Source organism: Mchenga conophoros, linkage group LG4 (assembly GCF_057382185.1).
Source record: "Mchenga conophoros isolate Kocher_MC1m ecotype Shallow Benthic linkage group LG4, M_conophoros_male_GT1.1, whole genome shotgun sequence".
NCBI classification, from domain to species: Eukaryota; Metazoa; Chordata; class Actinopteri; order Cichliformes; family Cichlidae; genus Mchenga; species Mchenga conophoros.
This window is the reverse complement of record NC_140529.1, coordinates 15,953,418-15,975,104: the sequence shown is the minus strand read 5'-3', so window position 1 is coordinate 15,975,104 and position 21,687 is coordinate 15,953,418. Positions and strand designations below refer to the sequence as shown.

Sequence of the window (21,687 nt, the reverse complement as noted above, 5' to 3'; positions counted from 1 at the left end):
TCAAGACCTTTGCACAGTACTGTGACTCTATTAATGTTATGGATTGTAAAGGCCTGGAGTGTGTACTGAATGCAGAAAAAATCTGAAACACTAGATTTGGCTGCTCATATGTACCCGTGACAAAAAGTATGCCTCTGTGGATTTTGTAGGATGAGAGTTAATACTTTTAAAACCATTAAGGGTTCATCTGTGACCAGGCTGCAGTAGATGCTCATTTGCCCTAAAATGTGCAAAACGCTCTGATTATTCAGAATGACAGATGGAGGAAGTAGACAGAAGTGGTGAATTGCACTGAGGTACTGATGCTAGGAGCAGAGGCCAGATATGAAGTCGGGACTAAAACACACTTGGTAAAGTAACAATGCGATGCTATTAAGGTGGTATTACATTATCTTTTAATACATTACATTATTCAGTACATTCCATCTCAGGCACATCATCCTATTTTTATAAAATATTACATTAGGTGCCTGCGGTTATATCATCATTTTCTAAAGTACATTTGAAGTACAATTAATATTTAGCAATGGACTTAATATCACATGTTGAACATGTGGAGGAAGATGGTGAAGGTGCAATATAAAAACATAAAAAAAAGATAATTAAAGCAGCTGCATGGCATCGAGCACCCTCCCTGAGTTATCCTACATAATGAAAGATACACTTTACATTAACACAGTCTTGGCTCTGATTCCTAACATCAGCTGTACATTATATACATGTCACAGACAGCGATTAGTTATTTCCAAAAAGGACAAAGTTAAAAGCGTTCGCATGTCATCTCTTGGCAGAAAGACGTAAACATCACAGGAGAGGAATGATGATTTAAGACCCGTTGTGATCAATGCACCCACTGGTTTGTGTTACAGTGATTCATTCTTACTATTTTACAAATCATTTAATGCAAGTTTAAAAAGATCTGACATAAATACACACCTCAAGTCCTTATTCAGACTTGTTTCTTCTTTGTCCCATTTTGTGTGACAAAGGGGGGAAAAACGACTCGATTTTACCTCAGAATTTAACAGTATATACTGCCAAGGTCAAGAACGAACTGCTAAGCCTAATAAAAGCATTTATTTCAGGGTCACGATGTCATCTTCGATATAAACGTGGAGCCGATCGGTCATTGGTGGACGTGGGCTTCAGCTTAACCGTGGCGAACGGATTGGTACCCCTGCAATATACAAGGAGATAAGGGCAGAGGAAAATAAAAGTTGGGTTGTATGAAGGTTATAACCGGAGAAATGAGCATTACATTTTGAAAACTGTACAAACATCAGCTCAAAAACCTGAAATGAGAAGGACAGTCATGGTTTTCCAAATGCTGCTAACTAAAATGGTTTCAGCACTAGAATGCACTTCAAACTCTAATGGAAGCAGTGCTGTGCCATTTCAATCACTGCCCTCAGCTGTTGCTCTCCAATTGTACGGGTTCATGATACACTTCAAGAAAATATCATTAGCTTTTTTAGAAGAGAAAGCAAAAGCACTCCATTTTAACAGCCTGCCTCCAATTTGAAAGCAAATTTGAAATTATATTATTCTTACTTTGGGAAGAGCTGCGGTCGGGAGTCATTCACTTGCGATCGCTGTCGAAAAAAAAAGGAAAAAGAGAAAACATGATGAAGAAGGTACTGTATGAGATAGGGAGAACCATTACAAAACCACAAAACAAAGACACATGCACTAATGGGAGCTCAGCGAGATCGAGCTCTTGACCCTCTCGCCCTTTCTTTTTCACTTGGTCCTCCCACAAAGGGGCTGATTGATGACCTGTGTCAGGTTGCCCCACACGCATTTCGCAGTGGGTCCACAGTTGACACAAAGTGCAAAACTACATTATTACAGTAGTGATGGACTGTAAAAACAACAACAACTGAGAGCAAGCAAAAACAATCTGAAAATATGCTTTAAGCTCCTGGCACTCAAATTGTTTCTGCATGTTCCTAAAACGCAAATGCTATTCAGAGCACTTTCTGATCTCAGTAGCACCAAAGTGAAAAGATCATTTCTGGAATTATTTTCAGATCACGGCAGGGTGCTAAAGAGGAGCAAACGAGGAGCACACACACACACATGCACACAAACTCCAGGCTCACATCAGCAGCTCGAGCTTCCTCCCTGCATCCACCAGAAAGAAGGATGGGGTGTCATTGAGAACAGCACCTGGCCACAGTGCCCCTGCTGGACAGATGGGCAAATGCCACATTTGTAGCAAAGGTCTGCAAATATCGCACCCCATGAGAAGTTCCATCTCACTTGCCTATCTTAATTTTCTCCATTATCTTTGCACTCACATGCAGTTTTACATGTTTGCTGAGTCCCACACTTTTTCCCAGTGTGGTTTTTGAATGATCTTTATCGTTAATAATCTGTGGGCTGGTGGTTAGAACTTTCTGTTTACAACTTGGGTTAAGACCAAATGAACCACATATTTATGGGAAAAGGATGTACATAACTGTGGGAAAGATTGATTTTTGCAAGCGGGCAAATAAGAAATCATTGATAAATTATCAGCAATTACACATGCGTATAATATGACACCACCCGACTAGATATGTACAATTCACAGTGGAAGAATTAGATAACTAGTTGTAGCGTAAATCTCTTTTACAAAGACTGCAGATGATAGATGATAGGACAGAGGATTGACTGATATTCTCCTCGCTGGTTATTAATAACTGACTGTCATACCTTATTTTCTGAATTAGACATGTTTGAATTCATAGGTGGTGCCTTATTCATAGACTGCGAATGTGGTTTATTCAAAGATGGTGACTGCGGTGGCGGCGGCGGTGGTGGAGGAGGGGGCGCGGCCCCACTCTGACTGCTGACTCTTGGATGGTCGGGCAGGCTGTTCATGCTGCTGTTGCTCCTGAGAGTTGCTCTACTGAAATTATACAAAAATTAAAATTAGTTTGGAAATACAATTTTTTTTAAAAGCACCTGGACTTTTTAGGTCCTATTGATATAAAACCTGGTATTGGTATCTCAGCGATACTTTGTTTCTGTCCTGTAAGTTCAGGATGTAGCCCACTGAAATGTGTTATATAAGTTATCAGACTTTATAATTTTTGTGTTGACTGCTGCGTATACTTCATTTATAGCTTGTAGCACATTTAAATCAAGGAACTTGACCCAAAGTCTGCAGTATAAAACACAACTACTAAAAAGTCCAGTTGCCTTTTTTTAAGCTCTTGAGACTACCACAGAAATACAGCATCTCTGTTTTTATACCCAACACCTGATCCCTTTCTCTCTCTTATTCACAAAAGCAGGTCTTACTTATTAGCCGAGGGATGGATGGATTGAGTTTTCACATGAGATGCACGGGCCTAGCTTTGGTGCAGTTGATAACGTTCACATTTAGCTGTGACAGACTGTGTGTCTAACTGAAAAAGTTTTACTTTAGCAGCTCCTGCTGAATTTCCCCACAGCAATAGGTCACCCAAATATTTTAAGTAGTTCACCTATTATTTCAGACCATGAAGTTTCATACTGACCCTCTTTTAAATATGTTGGCCCCAAAAACAATAGGGACAGCCTTGGGGCAACTACATCATGTTTTCTGCATCAGGTTTGAAGGCAAACATTGTGCATGAGGTTTAGTTTAAATCCATTATTACCTGCTACTATTACAGAAAGGAAAGATATACTGACTGAAAAGCAATAAACGCGAAGCATCCTCCATTCTGAGCAATACGTTGTTTTTGTCATGATATACCAATACACTTCTGTAACAACCACCGATTATAGCAACATGACGTGACATTTGACAATAAGAAGCACCGCTTGCCACAAGGGCTGATATACTTTAAACTACAGCAGGGCCAAAGTTTGTAATGGCACTGGGGAACAGACCCAAGACCTTTCTAGAACTTCATTCGTTCCAGCTACAAGTACCAAATAGGATTGTGTTTAAACAAACTTATTAACAACAACTAAAACCACCCACACATGAAGAGGAATTATACTTCTGGGAATGAAATGAGACTGAAAAACAAGGGAGACGAGACAAAAAAAGGAGACAGTGGTGAAAGGAGCAAATAAGTATGATTTTGTATAATGCTAAATAGCTAATTAGTGCTAGCATAACCTTGAATGTAGGAGTGAGAGACACTTGAATAATGTAACTTCCACTAGCCCCAAATCATGTTGTTTACTTCGAAGTTTAAGCAAGTTGGCTGGGTATCAGAGTCTGGACAGCAGGAGTTAACTTGTTAGTGTAGCTAGCATGCTGAAAGAATGCAGATGCTAGTAGCTGCAGTATTAATACTTCAAAATCAGTCAACTCAATCTTGGGCATTATTACCATAATGCACATGCTCTCTGCCAGTTAGAGTAATTTTTACATGCTGTTTTGTAGGACTGCTGGTGGTGTCAGATTATATATAACATAATGGAGAGAAAACTCTAGAACTGTTGATCACTGATGATCAGTCAATTTAATGAGATCTTTATTACCTGGGGGTGGGTGACACTGGTGGATCGTCCACTGCTTCCACAAATGAGGCTGGAAACCATCCTTGACTGAAATCAAAAGGTGACAGAAAGTTAAAGCTACAGTTGTTACGTGTTAAGTGAAAGAAATACACATATAGGAACATGTAACGACTTGTGAGCCTTTTAGTACAAGTGAGTTATGCTTTTAGTAGTTTTTATCGATGCTAGCTGTTAATGCGGTTAATGCCAGTCAGTCAGGTTGGAACTTTTGCCTTTGGGTAGCATCTGTGTTCAAGTACAGACTAAATATTTAATTTTGTTATCTTTGCTTCATTCAGTGCACTTTTTTCATTTTTCTTTCTTTCTTCTAGTCTAATATTTTATTCCTGTATTTTCTATTCATTCATATGTTGGCATAGTGAAACCGACCCTTCTTAAGTCAAAGGAGCTTGCAAAGAAAAGCGTCTGGACTTCTATAAGTTGCTTGAAGACGTTTCACCTCTCATCCGAGAAGCTTCTTCAGTTCTAAGGTCAAATGGTGGAGAGTCCCAGATATAAACCTAGTGGGAGTATCCCCCCACAGAGGGACAAAAGGACCCCCTGATGATCCTCTAATCGCCTGAGCCAAGGTGTAAAACTGGGTGTGGGTCCCAATCAGCCAGAGTTTCGGGTATGTTCATTGTGAAACCTGGCCCCACCTTATTAAGAACGCCTCTTTGCGTTCTTAAAGTCAGCAAAGAGGCACAGAAAAGAAGACCAGACACCAGCGAGGGAGGATAAGAAGGACAGACGCAACAACATTGTCATCCCCTATGTAGCCGGTGTATCTGAGAAACTCAGGAGAGTTTTCTCCAAGCATGACATCCCAGTGCATTTCAGACTCAGAAACACGCTCAGACAAAAACTGGTTCACCCGAAAGACAAAACGCCAAAACACAGACTTAACAATGTGGTGTATGCTGTACAGTGCAGCGAGGAATGCCCAGACCTCTACATTGGAGAGACCAAACAGCCACTTCACAAGCGCATGGCACAACACAGAAGAGCCACCTCCACAGGACAAGACTCAGCAGTCCATCTGCATCTTAAGGATAAAGGTCACTCTTTCGAGGATGCCAACGTTCACATTTTGGACAGAGAGGACAGATGGTTTGAAAGAGGAGTGAAAGAAGCCATCTACCGGTATGTCCACTGTGAACGACCATCTTTGAACAGAGGCAGGGGTTTACGACACAAACTCTCTGCCATCTATAATCCAGTTTTGAGTTCCCTTCCCAGACGCCTTAACGCCCACTCACATCCTGGGCCATCTGATCTCAGGAATTCGCACGATAAGGTGGGGCCAGGTTTCACATGAACATACCCGAAACTCTGGCTGATTGGGACCCACGCCCAGTTTCACACCTTGGCTCAGGCGATTAGAGGATCATCAGGGGGTCCTTTTGTCCCTCTGTGGGGGGAAACTCCCACTAGGTTTATATCTGGGACTCTCCACCATTTGACCTTAGAACTGAAGAAGCTTCTCGGATGAGAGGTGAAACGTCTTCAAGAAACTTATAGAAGTCCAGACGCTTTTCTTTGCAAGCTCCTTTGACTACGATGACCTGGATGACTGAGAACCTTCACAGACATACGACCCTTCTTAACTTTAACAACTACTGCTTGCACGAATTCTAAGGACTACACATTTTCTCAACACGCAGAATGTAGAACTATCCAAATTTGTTGAACTTACATAACAAAAAGCAGTAGAACAGCAAAATATATACACTGTGTGTTCTGATAAAAGATTTCTAGGTAGTTTACAGACAATCTTGATGAGTAAGTAGTTATATGTAGCAGAGCTATGCAAACAAATTAAGATTTAACGTGTGTTTGGAGTTTGCTTTTGCTTATTTCTAAATGGGCTAGAAGGGCTTATGAGGCACTATCTCTATGTCTACAAATAACCCCATTCATTTTGTACTATGCTAAAATTATTACTTTTTTCTTATTAAACTGGCCTATGTCATCTGCAAGCAAATGACAGGAACGGACACTTTGCACATCCACACATGCAGTCTCCACGCAGTCACAAACTACGATTTTTTTTTACCGTGGGCTGTTGTCGGCACGTCCAAACAGCCAGCCGTTCCTGGGCTGTTGGACCAGCACATTAATTATCTGTCCCCTATTGAAGGACAGCAAGGTGGGGTTGGAGCCAACAGGCTGGTGGGCCACCCGGGCCTTCATGACTCGTCCTCCACCACCACCACCACCTCCTGCTGAGTCTGCTCCGAAGCGAAAAACGCTTCCCTGTGGAGACGGGGCTGGAGGAATGACAAATGAAACACGAAGGTACGAAGAGAACAGTTTGTTAAGCTGATAAACTTTCTTGGCAAAGAAGAATCTCTGGTGAAATTATTAATTAAAGAATATTAATGATTAGATTTTTTTTGTGTGTGTGTAACTCAGAGGGTTAGGAGATTATTAAGAGTCTTACTCCAGGCGCAATGCTTTTGTTTTAGCAGCGGGGTAATTCATTGAATTATACTGAATAAGCTGATGTTATTTTCCCCACCAGTGAACACTGGTTACAACCTACATTATTTCGCTACTGTTGTTTATGTTCTATTTTGATAAATCATTACTCCGTCTATTTTTACTCTAAGCAACCAAATAATTAGCCTTTTTTCAACTGAAAGTACAAATGAGGAGCCATGAACGTGCACGATGTGCAACGTTATTAAGAGGGCAATAAACAGTTAGAGAAAAAAATTGATAAAAACATCTGGTAGCTGTAAGCATCATAAGCACTGATGAATAGCCATGATGGGATGTGAATATTTAACAGACAAGCATTAACGTGACGGGAACACATTTATTTTTAAGTGGAACTAAACATCAGATCACTGAAATGGGTTTTTCATGGTGGCTGTGGCTCAGGAAATAGAGCATGTTGTCTAATAATCAGAATTTCGGTGGGTTCTCCAACCATGTGGGGCGATCGTGGCTCAAGAGTTGGGAGTTCGCCTTGTAATCGGAAGGTTGCCGGTTCGAGCCCCGGCTTGGACAGTCTTGGTCGTTGTGTCCTTGGGCAAGACACTTCACCCGTTGCCTACTGGTGGTGGTCAGAGGTCCCGGTGGCACCAGGGTCCGGCAGCCTCCCCTCGGTCAGTGCGCCCCAGGGTGGCTGTGGCTACACTGTAGCTTGCCATCACCAGTGTGTGTGAATGTGTGTGTGAATGGGTGGATGATTGTGTATAGTGTAAAGTGCTTTGGGGTCCTTAGGACCAAGTAAAGCGCTATACAGATACAGACCATTTACCATGTGTGTCAAAGTGGGTAAGATACTGAACCCAGAGCTTTCCCTGATGCATTGTTTGGAGTGTGAGTGAATCTTAGGTTAAAAGTGCTTAGGCATAGATAAAAGCTAGAAAGTAGAAGAGCACTATGGATCATAAATGCATCACTTGAACACCTAAAAAGCTGATGTTAAGTCTATTTTAAAGCATTGTAGTTCTTTATTAATCCGCTGCTCACCTCTTGATGGTATTTTGCCGAGGGGCATCTCGTCTCTGCTCCTTCTGATCTCCTCCCTCATTCCCACCTGTATGAACATATAACAAGCACAGACTGAGACTATATTCAAATCTGTTGTCATTTTACTATTCGTGTAAACATGAGGTACTGCTGTTGTTTTTGTAGGAAAGAGTAAACTAAGAGTGGACTAAATAAGCTCAAGCCTGCTGGAATTTCAGGTGCAAACAACATTTCTATTAATGTCAGAATCAGAATACTTTATTAATCCCGAAGGAAATTATAGATCTGATGTCCAATCACTAATCTCTCAAAGGTTTTTGAGAATCCTCTAAATCAAACTATACTGACAGCAATAATTGGGGTCGTTTCAGTCTACGCTGACCTTCCACAATAAAAAATGAATACTCTGCCATTTGTGTCTCTGATTGGTAGATGACTAATTTTCCTAAGAGGAAACATCGCCCACATAGACTGACAGGATTTGAGGTATGATGCATTTTTTGCATCTGATTGCTTGAGGGGATGTAGATGACAAATTTTAGGCCTGGTAGCCGTTCATTTCACGTGCAATGAGCTGAAAATTGGATGTTTTATGTAGACTTTACCATGTGAAGTAAAGCGAAAATTAAAATGATAACTGACCTGTCTTAATGAATCGTTCATGTTCATTTTATAAAATTTTTTTTTTTAAGTTCTCCTAGGTTCTCATTAATATTATGTCCCTGTCTTGCTTCTTTTTTGGTTTCTTTTCTGCTGCTGTGGGAGCTTTTTTACTTGTTTTGTTCGATATGTTCTTTGTTCCAATCACTTGTACATACTGGACTTTTTTATTACAAACCCAGTTCCAAAAGATTTGGGAGGTTGTGTAAAATGTAATTATGATTTGGAAGCCCGTGTTGTATTCACAATAGAACACAGGGCGAGATTAAACTGCATCATTTTTTAGAAAAAGATTTTGAATTTGATTGCAGGAACATGCCTCAAAAAAAGTTGAGACAAAGCCGAGTTTACCACTTTAGCTTTCTCTTTTCTTTTAACCACAGTCTGTAAAAATCTGGGAACCCTTGAACACAAATACCCACAGATTCTCAGAATCTTTAGAGAATAAAAAAACATTATTCTGAAATTATCCCACAATTTTCAGATATTTTTTTTAATTCACTGATTTATTTTTTTTTAGAATGGTAAACCTCTGCCCCTATAAGATGCTGTTTTTCTTATATCCAGTCATGTGACTGACCTGTTGCCAGTTGACTTAATCGGCTGAAAAATGTTCCTGCAGATGTTTTCTCGCAGTACAACTTCATTTTCTAGCTTTTTGTCGACCCATCCCAGACGTATTGCTTGTTGTTAAAATGGTAAATGGTAAATGGCCTGTATTTATATAACGCTTTACTAGTCCCTAAGGACCCCAAAGCGCTTTACATATCCAGTCATCCACCCATTCACACACACATTCACACACTGGTGATGGCAAGCTACATTGTAGCCACAGCCACCCTGGGGCGCACTGACAAGATGAGATAAATTTTCTATGTGTATTCTGTTCTATTTTGAATAAAATATGAATTTCTGAGATTAACAAATCATTGCATTCTGTTTTTGTTTGCATTTTACACTTTACAGTTTTGTTTCTTTTTGGATATAAAAAAACCAATTAAGTATCATAGCATTTCTGTTTTATAATAATAATAAAAATAATGGATTGGATTTATATAGCGCTTCTCAAGGCACCCAAAGCGCTTTACAATACCACTATTCATTCACTCACTGGTGGAGGCAAGCTACAGTTGTAGCCACAGCTGCCCTGGGGCAGACTGACAGAAGCGAGGCTGCCATATTGCGCCATCGGCCCCTCTGGCCAACACCAGTAGGCAAGTAGGGCAAAGTGTCTTGCCCAAGGACACAACGACCAGGACCAGGACAGACATTGTGGCATTTTTGAAATTACAGTTGTTGAGTGTTCACTATTTCTTGTGAAGGTAGTTTACTTGTGATAGCAGCTGTGGCAGATTAGTTTGCACCAGCGGGCCAGGAAACAGCGATTCATTTGAGCTTAAAGGAATAGTTCCACTTTTACTCACTGACTGTTAGATGAAAAGATTTATTGCACACTACAGCCAGCAGCCAGTCAACTTATCTTAGAAACATGGAGGGAACAGTGTGGCTCTGAAGTCAGTATACACATAGATGCTTTTTTTTTCCCTTTTAATTTGTCAAACCTGACTCACAGGCTTTTCTCTGTGATACACTGGGATAAATCCCTCATCAGACCAAAACAAACACTGGATCAATGCTAATCCTCTGATTGTTATTATGAAAGCATATGTGGGATATGGTGGTTCACTGGCATGTCGCCTTCCAATGAGGAACAGACCAGCAGGGTTTATCTCAGGGACATCTTTGGTCTTTACTTCAATAGTAATTGCAGCTGTTATTACAAACAACAATATGGTTTTGATTTGTGCAATTATCTTTGGTGGTAATAAATCACTTTACCGAACTCAGAGACAGAAAAATGTGCACATATTTGAATGCTACACAGGGTTCAGATTCAGATAGCTTTAAAAATGTGTGCCGCATTCTTCAATTTATAACTTTATCCCTCCTCTAAAGGTTTTCTGTAATTGTGTTTCATGCACCAAGTGTGATTCATTTTGAAGATTTCAAATCAATCAATGCTAACCACCAGAGGGCACTCTGGTAACAAAAATGTTGTGCTTTCCCCCACAATGGCGTGCCTTGGGTCTGATGTTATGCATTTCTCAGTGGAGATAACTCAGTTGTATCGCAATTGGATTTCTTATCTAATATGTGGCTCATGAATTCAGTTCTACTCAACAATGCAATTTTTAAACTTTCAAGCGGTTTTCAATTTTAAATTTCCCAAAATAGACTTTAAAGAGATTCACTCAGTTTTCCACCCCAAAGACAGGATTATACCCCACACAGCTGCATATTTTTGGAGTTGTGGAAGTTTCATATGTCACTGTGGCCCCAAACCTTGCATAAATAATTCAGTTGCTAGGGTGAGTCACTGATATAGACACACTTTCTTCTGAACTCACAATGTTGTCCAAAGTTGAAGGTCTGTGGGCCTCCGGTTGTCTGGTGGCATCAACCTCTTCTGTCCAGGCAGCAGCTTTCTGCTGGAGAGTAACCCCGTTCTGCAACACATCATCATCAACACACACACACACACACATGCAGATAAATATTTTTCCCCATTAGTAAGTGAGGATTAACACAGTTGCAAGCTTAGGTCAGAGCAGCTTATTTTAATACTCATTTGGCCAAAAAGAGGAAACTGAACACAGTCTTCAGAGTGATGCTATTACACATACCATTCGTACAACTTTTGAAAAAACAAAATGTAGGTTTAAATCAACGTAGTTTTATTAGTCTTGCCTTACAAATATGCCACCAGCATGCCTTTCTGTTTACAAGACCAAAATCTGTTTCATCTGGAAAGGTTAAAGCTGTGGCATTAAAAGTTTGTGAAAAAAGTTTATGCGATTAGGCAATAACTGCCAGATGGGGCCAACTTTTTGAGCATAAGCGACAAACAAAACAAAAAAACAAAAATCCCAACTTCTGATTATGAACTCAGCAAAAACTTTTGAGTCTCTGAACTCAATATTTAATTTCACATCTTATTTACTACAACTTGATATTTATTTTGTAAATCATGGCCCCATTTTTGGTAAAATAGATATTAATGCCAGGAATGCTTTTGGGAATTCCCTGTGATTTGTTAGTTCAGGGGTCCCCAATCCCAGTCCATGAGGGCCGGTGTCCCTGCAGGTTTTAGATGTGTCCTTGATCCATCACAGCTGATTTAAATTGATAAATTACCTTCTCAACATGTCTTGAAGTTCTCCAGAGGCCTGGGAATGAACTAATCATGTGATTCAGCTGTGTTGACCCAGGGTGATATTTAAAACCTGCAGGGACACCGGCCCTCGTGGACTGGGATTGGGGACCCCTGGGTTAGTTGCTACTGAATAGCTGTGCAGTGTCTGCATTTTCTAAAAACCAAGTTGGTGATGCCCGAAATGTTTGACTTAAAGCTTCAAGACAAAGGTCCACCTTCGCTACATCTGTGCTTTATATGCAAGCTATGTTGCAGACATAGTACACCCCAACAGGAAACTCCACCACGCCTACCATGTAAGGTGCACAGGCACAAGGAACAGAAAAAGGAGCCCAAGAGGGTATGTTGCAAAAGTACCTCCTATCTCCTTTTCTAACCACTTGTCCTTGACCTCGATGACATTTTTACTGTGGTCAATGACAAGCGGTGTGTAGGAGAATTCGTATGGAAGCAGGACATGAGAAGAGCAGTTTGCTGAGCATCCAAACGACCCTTGTCTCCTAAAATGATGTGAGGTCACTGTGTTGAATCAACAGTGTGCAGAATATGAACTACAGAACGCACGTCTTACTTCACCACAACTTGTTCTTAGCCTAAAGCTTCAAAATGAGAATGACGTGAAAACTAACACTTCATCAAAAAGGTTGGAACTTTAAAGAGAGAGCATATAGGGCCAGATTTACAAAGATTATATGGCAGCCCAAAGCCTTCTCACACAAAAAGCTTTTGGATTTACTAACAGTTTTGTGAACATCGTGGATATTTTTGGTTTTTGTTGTTTTTTTGAGTTTTTTGGCAGCTGGCCTGTGACGTATGTATGATGTATCTGTGACGTATATTATGACACACGTATTTGCAAACGTGATTTACTCACATTTGTTGTGTGTTATTTATTGTAAATTGCACAAAATCTACCACAAAGCCTAATGCCTGTCGTGGTTGTCATAGTTGCTTCTCGCGTCTTTATATCGAACAAGAGGGGTAAATTTTATCAGACAAAGTGTGTTATTGGTATGGATGGATGGCTCAAAAGTTTGTTCTGTCCTAAAACTCTTGACTCATAATTCACCCTGAGTAATTAGAGGCTTATTTCTGCTTGTCAGTAATGCTGGTATTGTAACACAGCAGATCAGAAATTAACTTGACAGAGCTGTTTCTCAGCAGTGCGCACACAGGGAGTGATTTCTCTCCAGTCTTTAATGAGTAAAATTGAAATGTTTGTCAAAAGCTTTTTGCAGCTAATAATGAGATTATGTCACTATGTTAGATGAATACTCAGAATGTTACCTTCGTTAACACAGGGCAGCTCAAATTCTGATGGTAAATAACATTTGTCATTCTTCTACACATCCTATAGGTCAGCTGTTCCACACAGATTTCAGTTTTATACAGTGTAATAGTTTGTAATATTGCAGCTCTCCTCTGGATAAATCCAGCTCTCCGCCTCAGTCTCAGTCCTCAAGACTTCAAACCCAGTGCCAAGAGGTTTCTAACAGAAGAGTTATCCCTCATATCCTTCAGACTCCTCCACTGATCTGACCTGCCTCACTGGTTTCTGAGAGTGGAAACTATACACGCGCCTATGCACTGTAATATTTTGGTTAGTAGGCCCAGATAACTCTCTCTCATGCTTCCTCATTGGGTCTGGGGCTGCTCTTGGTAGAATGCTGGTTAGTACTGCGAGACAACAAAGACAGCATCATTTAAACCAAACTAAATTCTACGGACGCTTGAACGCACTTCAATTAATATAGCTCATAATCTTGATTTAGAAAGTTGATATAGATCAATGTTGTGTAAGGCAACAACGGGATGAGAAGAAGATTATTTTTTACAGCAGTGTTATGTTCAGAGTTCAACTGTGCATTTAACTGTTGTTGAAACTTCAACATTGCTCAGCAGGTTAAGGCTTGAAATGGGAAACACAATTATAATTCACATTTACATGATATGCTGTCACTTATGGGATGGTGTTTACTCCTCTCCTTTCATAAAGGATGGTCCCAGTGTTTTCTGTGCTAAAGAGGATAATAAAGGAAGTAGTGGAGCTTATTTCTTAGGGACCAGGAGAATTGGAACATTTCTTATTATGTCTGCCGCACAGACACTTACGCATCACTTCACTCAGTTAGGAACCTTCCTGAACAAAATGGACTACTGGAAGGTATCAAGTGATCCAAACAACAAACTTTCCAGATCAAAATCTGATCAGCTGCAATGAGCCTGTTCCACATGGCCCAAACCCTCATAGGACCTGAAGGATCCCCTGCCAGCACCCTGGTGCCACTAAACCCACGGGCCTCCTTGTTCACATCATGTTTAAGCTGCTTTGGTGGATTTTATGCTCCCCTCCCCTTGTGTTTTTTCCTCTTTGCTTCTTCTCCTTTGCTCCTCTCTCTCCTCTCTCACTAGTCTCCTCCAGTATGTCAGGGGGAGTAATTGATCCTTTCCCTGGCAATAATAGTAACTATAACTGTGCTCCTGTCATGTCAAATCTATTATTAAATTGCATGAGATAATCTGTGGTTAAATAGTAACTGTGTCTCTTTTGAGCTCCGGCTTCATTACATCTGCTGATTTAATCTGACTTTCATGATTTCGATCATTCATGAGCATCTTTCCTCAGATTCTTTCTCTGTTATTCATCTACTGCATTTTAGCATCTCTTTGAGCAGCTTTCAAACTGCTGATCATAAAGGCATACAGCAGAGTGGCCACATCTTACTTGCTTATTCTCACATGACGGTAAGATTAGTTGTTATGAGGTCATATTTAATATGTTGCAAGGGTCTGTTTTGTACAGTAGTAGCTATTTATCTATTCCTGTTGTAGCATACGGTTCAACCAACATCTGCTCAACAGGAACAACTAACATGAAATGTTGGTAGAGCGGTATCATAAAAAGTGAAACAAATATCATAAAAGTGAGTCCAGAGTTCAAAGACACAACCTGCAACCAGGCTTGCTGTAGGAAGCAAACCTGCTCTTGAACTTTAAAAGTCTGACAAATGGTTATAAAACAGGATGACCTCACTCTGGGGAATTATATCTTATATCTTATCTTATGTTTCTCTGACATTCATTAGTAAACTTCATCTGCGAAGCATCTCCAGTTAGTAAGCCAAAGTGAGCTATAAATATTAAACTTACAAATGCTGTTTGAAGTAAGTTGTATACCTTATTCATGAGTTTGGTGAAGGACTCTATCAGGCCACAGTGCTTTTCTGCCAGGAAGCGGTATCTTCTCTCTTCCTCCTGCAGAGCCTGGTTATGGCTCTCCCTGAGGAAGTCCACATACTCACTACCACCCTGAGGATACGCCTAATTGACAGAACATGGATACAGAAAACTGTACAAGGACACATACACAAACAGCAGTGCTGAATTTCTCTCCAGTGTACTGAAAGAGTACAGGAGAGAAACGCACAAACCTGGCTGGGTCTCCTGTTCAGTCTCTCCAGAGCTGCTGCCTGGCTGCGGAGTTGCATTTCATACGTTTCCCTGCTGCCCTGTATGAGAATGCATATCACACCTGTGTAAAACCATCTCAAACGCTCAGGTATTTACATTAAGTTGAAAATCTATTTGTAGAAGCTACAATTTTCAAGTTATATTAATTTCCAGCTTGATTTTTTATTTTATTTAATTTTTTTTGGACTCTACTAGAGTAACTTTGTATGATTCACAGTTCAAAATAAGCCTTTTTTAAAAAAATAAATAAAAATACTAGGTTACAGCCCTGCCACTCAGTCCATCCTTTATGTGAAACAAGCTGGTTTAGTTTGTTGCCTTTTTAGGCCACCCTGGCTTGAAACCAGCGTTCTTCTGACTGGCTGCCAATTGCAAACAGAAGGTTTGAACAGCAGGTGTGTTGGGCGCCGTTCACAGCCAGACCTCTGACATCAGACAGATCCAAGAGAAGATAATCTGAGCTGTTAGAGCAGTTTGAAGTCTTCTGGGTCACTTTGACATACACTGACCTCATTATTTTTAGCTTTGGCCACGTTTAGCATGAGCACCATTGTAAGCATATATAAGAGGGAAAGCATAAGAGGTTCAGTTTACCCTATCCTGTCATACTCTTACAGTCCCTTCTGTTTTGTTCTTACTCACCAATAAGTAATCTCTGTCTAATCTGACATTTTTTTCCATGGAGTCAAGAACCTCCAAACTGAACCAGCGGAACTGAGAAGAGACAAAGAAAATAAAGTTACCCTAAAAACATGGAAAACCAGGAACATATTCATTATATCGTAGTCAAACACCATGATGAGCAATGAGTGTCTACTAATATGTAACTTACTAATCCCTCCAGTTCTAAGGTGAGTCTTCGCTGGCTCTCAGAAACCTGAATCAGGACATCTCCTGAAAGATGAGTGGATTATAAATATATAATATCTTTACAGAACAAAAACATGAAATTATATAATGTGCATTTTGACTTCCAAACTCATCAGGTATCAACAGATTCAAAACCAGATTTATCAGTAATGATAAGCAGGTAAAACATGTTCTGTTGTTGCTAATATAAGATCAGACCATCATGACTCTAAAGTCCTTTTTGTGTCACAGATACTGAATGATCTCACAACTCACTATTACACAAGTGGCTGATTTCAGCTTTGTGTTGCTCCAGCCTAATTTTTTATTGTTTTATTAACCCAGATTATGTTTCTCTATGTAGGTGCATGTAACAACACGATAACTCTAGCCAAATTAAGGAACTGTATTTCTTAGTCCATTAAAAATAAAGCAGATGTTGACCAAAGTGTTGCACAGCTGATGGAGAGAAACCAACATAATGGCTTTGACAGTATTTTGGACAATTTCCACTTGTGAATACAGCCTAGAGTAAAGCCGAATAAAGACTCGTGAAGGAGTAAGCCAACCCTGAAACTATAAATGTTGGCAGCATCAGAGGCCCACCTTTCACTGTTAACAATTATGGAACTACCATTATATTAGCAGGTAAAGAAATGCTGTAAGAGTTATTTCAAAGCGAATCCATAAAGACGTGTTCAAGGCTGTACTAACAGTGATTCAGAACAACAATAAGGAAACTGTATTTATGAAAGGAGACTGCTCCAAAAGGGCAGCACGGTGGTTAGCACTGTTGCCGCACAGCAAGAAGGTCCTGAGTTCAACTCCAACATCAGGCCGGGGTCTTTCTGTGTGGCGTTTGCATGTTCTCCCCGTGTTTGCGTGGGTTCCCTCCGGGTACTCCGGCTTCCTCCCACCGTCCAAAGACATGCAGCTTGTGGGGATAGGTTAATTGGATAATCCAAATTGCCACTAGGTGTGAATGTGCGAGTGAATGTGAGTGTGAATGGTTGTCTGTCCCTATGTGTTAGCCCTGCGACAGACTGGCGACCTGTCCAGGGTGTACCCCGCCTTTCGCCCTATGACAGCTGGGATAGGCTCCAGCGCCCCCCGCGACCCTGAAAAGGATAAGCGGAAGCAAATGGATGGATGGATGGACTGCTCCAAAAGTACATAGCTACAGTACAATGAAAAGTATTTACCTCCTTGTTCGTTTTTCTCATAATTTGTACACTGTTTCTCAGATAATCAAACAAATTTCAATATCAGGCCAGTATAACCCGAGTAAACCCGAGTGCTTGAGCTGTAGGTCACAAACTGATGGCTGGGCAGTCTTCATCAGTTTTTGGGCCAGGTAGGTTTAGATAGCTTTTATCCCTTATTACAGGAAAGCCAAACTCATTTTCCATTGTGGGCCACATACAGGACTGGTAAAAGTATAAATTGCTATGGTACAAAATAAAAATGAACTTTTCTTTCATTTAAATATTTGTCTATTACGTGATTACATTGGTGTAGTATTAACAGCCATAGCCAATGTCTATGTAGCAAAAACCTGTAAAACTTAAATATTTAAGATGATTTATTTAAAAAAAAAAAAAAAAAAAGATCATTTATAAACTGCATTCTGTGCTGACTCTAGTTATCTCTGTCTAATGATAAATGACATGATGATCTGAAATGAGGTAGTTTGCTAGCTCTGGAAGTTATTTTCTTGCTAACCCTGTTGTGTATATTACAGTTTTCCTAGTGTTCTACTCTTTGTGGCTTTATAAAGTGTTCTTTACCACTTTGTGTGGATGGCTGGTGAACTTTCATTTTTGACTCTTGGGCTTGAGGACCAGTGTAAGTGATTTGACTGTTACTTACATTTTTATACAGCTTCCTTGTTACTATACTGAATTGATTTCTTACAACACCTCTACTTCCTTTTTAATGAATCTCTGCGTAATTGCAATAGCATCCTGAAAGTTTCGCAACTTCTTCCTGAGAAACCTCAAAGGTCAGCTCCTGCTGTCAAGATTTATTGGAGTGAAGGGTAGGGGATGGACCTAAACACTGATAAGAGCTCTAACCCAGTTCCATCATCATTTTCTAGCCTACTGAAACATTGCAGTACATTCTGGAAATGTTCGACTTATTCAGCAGGGAGACTATATCATTGTACAGTGTACAGTAAGAGTAGACTAATGATCCAGTTCCTACAAGGTCTTCAACTCCAACTGTTTAAACTGTCATACCGCTGACATAAAGCAGTTAAGTGAACGGAGCACGGCCCGCAGCCTGTCTTCATCTATTATTCATGTCCCCCGCTGACATCTGACACCCATCTGCCAACATTCTTAACTTACATAAAAACTCCCTGAAACATACATCAATTTAGCTTTGAATCCATCCAGCTGTTATGAATTAGAAATTAAAGTTTAAAGTTCTGCCACATTCTTCACTTGATTTGAGCCCAATGCAAATATTAGGTGAGTCTAAGCGAAATCTTTTAGTCCTTGTGTGCACTGACTGTTGCAAATGCTGTGAAATGCAGTGCCTTCAATAATTTCAAACACTATGTTTAACACACACATCAAAGGGTATGCTAATCACAAGCACACATTACGCATGCACAGCAATTATGAGTGCAATAAAATGCTGCCTCGGGGAAAACTGGGGTCCTCATGTTTTAATGTGTTTAATAAATGGCCACGAATACATCACAGACAAACTGCTCATATCCTGGTGAGGTGCAAAAACGTCTTTGCGTTTCCACTCATCAGCTGTGGATTCTCACATACCTATGGAGCGTGATGATGCCGTGTGGAAAGCTCTCTCCCCAATCTTTGAAAGTGCGCTGAAGTAAGCGTCACTTGTCGCAGCAAGAGCTGAAACACATACACACAAACACACACACACACACACAGCACAGTCGTTTGATGGTTTTCTTTAGCACAGTTCATTTTCCAGATATGGCACTTCAAAAGCAGATGCTAAATATAAGAATATGGAAAATTATCAGCCCTATTTGTATTCAAATGTAACGTTTATATACCCAGGTCCTCTGCCTGTAATGTACCAAATGAGTGGTTGAACAAAAGTATGCAAAACAGTCTGAGAGTGTGAGACTGGCTCATTTCAAGAGTGAAACATTACTGATTGTGCTTTATTACTGTCAGTCTGCATTTTATAAAGTGACGCTGGGACAGTAAAATTAACAAGTTCTAATTTTGTCACTTCCTGGTCTTGGTAAGAGCTCAGTGACATGTTATAAGTTTCAGGCTCCGCCCTGAACACACACAAGAAGTTTACAGCCCCCCTTTGCGGCTGACAAAGAGACACATCTTAATCTAGTTCTTATGTCTGCAGGACTGTTGATGCACCACTGCTATTACTGATTAATTCTTGATACAATAATTGTGCTGTCTACACAAACACATTTAACTTAATATAATGAATATCATTTACATTTCATCATTTTAAAGATCTTCACATTAATGCACCAGCAGTGGGATGAGTGATGAATATGATGTAGGTAGCTGAAAGACAGAGTTTAATCCTGGCTCTGCAATCAGCTCTTCCCTTTCTTACAAGACTTATAGAAAACATATAGAGCTACACCTAAAAAGAATCCAATAGTTCTATATTGAACAAAAGCGTCATTGTTCCATTATGTCCACATCAAATATAGTGGTGGAAGCGTGTTTGTCTGCTGATAATGTAGTCATAACAACGTTGGTTGGTTACAGACCCATAACTAAGGCTGTAATAGCACCAGGATATTCCCAAAGCATATGAACTTTGGAGTTGCACTCATATAGATACCTGGCAGCTCCCAAACTGCAGTTTATGGCAGTTATAAAGATAGTTTTGTGATTTTTCCCCAAAATAACATTTAAAAAAATTAGCAGCAGATTTTTTCTTTGTTTTTGCTTCCATACATTTGTTCTTTTCTTTCAATACTTACTCTTGAAGGCTTGGATGTAACTGTTCCCCAGTGAAACCAGTTTCTGTAGGCCTGGGTTGAACTCATTAATCAAGCTCTGTTTACAAAAGCACACACACACACATATGCACAATTACCACAGCTTCTTTTGAGTATTGATAGCCAGAAAAATGTAACAAACCCACTTAAAGAGGAATCAATACAATTAATCTTGAACTCAATTTATATTTATGAGCACACCCGCTCTCTCTCTCAACACTGGAGCCTCTGCAACACAAGATTCAAATCTCTGCTGCTATCAATTGAAAGCGAATGCTCGTTGAATTCGAAAATGGCATCACGTTTTCCACCTCAGTAGCCACGAAATGTTTCCATGTTACAAAATTTGCCCCAGTTCCCCAAAGAATCTCTCAAGAGGAAATCAAGTTTGTTTAATGCAAGTGCGCGGCCCACACAAAGTATCTGTTTCTTACCGAGTAAATCCCCAAGGTGGAGCGATGCAGCTGATCACTATTCATTCCCGACATGTTTATATCCAGAATAGTGCAACTGTGAATTGAATCCAGAGAAGGTCTGCAGGCCTTAAATCTCTCTGAAAAAGTCCCACAACCTCTGAAAGAAATGAGAGTTAGATTGGGTGTGGAGCTGAAGAGCGAGGGCAGCTCAGTGAGGTGGTAATCAACACCGGTATGGCCTGAGAAAGATAGGAGTAAATAATTAAACGTGGCCCAACCATAAAACACACTGACACATGCTTTGTGTGTGCTCAGGTGGGTGTTACCTGAAGTGAATGTTTTATTCAAGACTTTAGTACATATCTGCTTTCACAAAGTGTTGGAAATGATTAAAATAACCTGTAAAATTACACTGTTATTATCATATAAAACCATATTTTTTCAATATAACAGAATAAATCCAACAATTTCTCTCGGAATTCAAGGATTTTCCTTTCCTGCCCCAGATCAAGGCTAACAGTTTCCTCATAGGTACGTATTGATAGTTTATCTATTGTACAATTTCTTACAATAGCATTTTTCAGGCGCTAGTTTTTTCTCCTTTTCTTCTTGGATTAATACATATACCAGTTGATTTTTATAGCGGCAGTGTATATGCCTTGTAGGATGTAAAAGCGTTGAAAGCTTCTTGATGATTCTTATTTTTAGTGTTTATGAAAATGAATGAATGAACCTGTTTCTTCTCAAAGCAGCATTATTAGCTATGCAACTAATGTCATTTAAAGAAAGAAATATATTATTATGTCAACTGAATATTTCTTTTTTAAAATGATTGACAGAGTGCTCATATCCACCTTGATAATTATACGTTAATGTAGTATCCATGGCAAAAATTAAGGGGACAAATTGTTCAGTTTATTAAAAGTCCATATGCAGTATTGGATGCTTTGGATTGGGTCCCCTGGGACCTCAACACATTTGTGCTTTTAAAAACACTGATCAACACAAACAAAATGATTGGCAAAGTCATTAAAAAATGAAAAAATAAAGAAAAAACACTTATCAGACATGAGAAAAAACATACTTCTGGTGTCTGCACGGACCATAGTTGGTAGGATGTGGTTTTAACAATGCTCAGT

General features: G+C 39.9%; 1 protein-coding gene across 2 annotated transcripts; it reads right to left on the bottom strand.

Moving 5' to 3' along the window:
* Positions 1 to 382: 382 nt before the first annotated feature.
* baiap2l2a (BAR/IMD domain containing adaptor protein 2 like 2a) lies at positions 383 to 20,760 on the bottom strand. Of its 2 annotated transcripts, none has more exons than XM_085270642.1 (14): positions 20,567 to 20,760; positions 20,115 to 20,190; positions 18,949 to 19,035; positions 16,146 to 16,207; positions 15,956 to 16,027; positions 15,274 to 15,351; positions 15,020 to 15,163; positions 11,037 to 11,135; positions 7,969 to 8,035; positions 6,542 to 6,755; positions 4,468 to 4,533; positions 2,698 to 2,893; positions 1,552 to 1,592; positions 383 to 1,177 (listed from the first exon to the last, which is right to left on the bottom strand). In XM_085270642.1, the coding sequence occupies exons 1-14, from the start codon at positions 20,618 to 20,620 to the stop codon at positions 1,096 to 1,098; spliced, it is 1,338 nt and encodes a 445-aa protein (XP_085126768.1). In that variant the 5' UTR covers positions 20,621 to 20,760; the 3' UTR covers positions 383 to 1,095. The 2 variants fall into 2 exon arrangements, with proteins under 2 accessions (XP_085126768.1, XP_085126769.1); XM_085270643.1 differs by having other exon boundaries at positions 2,698 to 2,890.
* Between the last annotated feature and the right edge of the window lie 927 nt (positions 20,761 to 21,687).

Coding starts and splice junctions, on each gene's coding strand:
- baiap2l2a (XM_085270642.1), bottom strand. CDS start 20,620: ATGTCGGGAATGAATAGTGATCAGCTGCATCGCTCCACCTTGGGGATT. Junction 16,028..16,145: donor CCTTAGAACTGGAGGGATTA/GTAAGTTACATA, acceptor GTCTCTTCTCAG/TTCCGCTGGTTCAGTTTGGA. Junction 1,178..1,551: donor CGACCGCAGCTCTTCCCAAA/GTAAGAATAATA, acceptor TGTATATTGCAG/GGGTACCAATCCGTTCGCCA.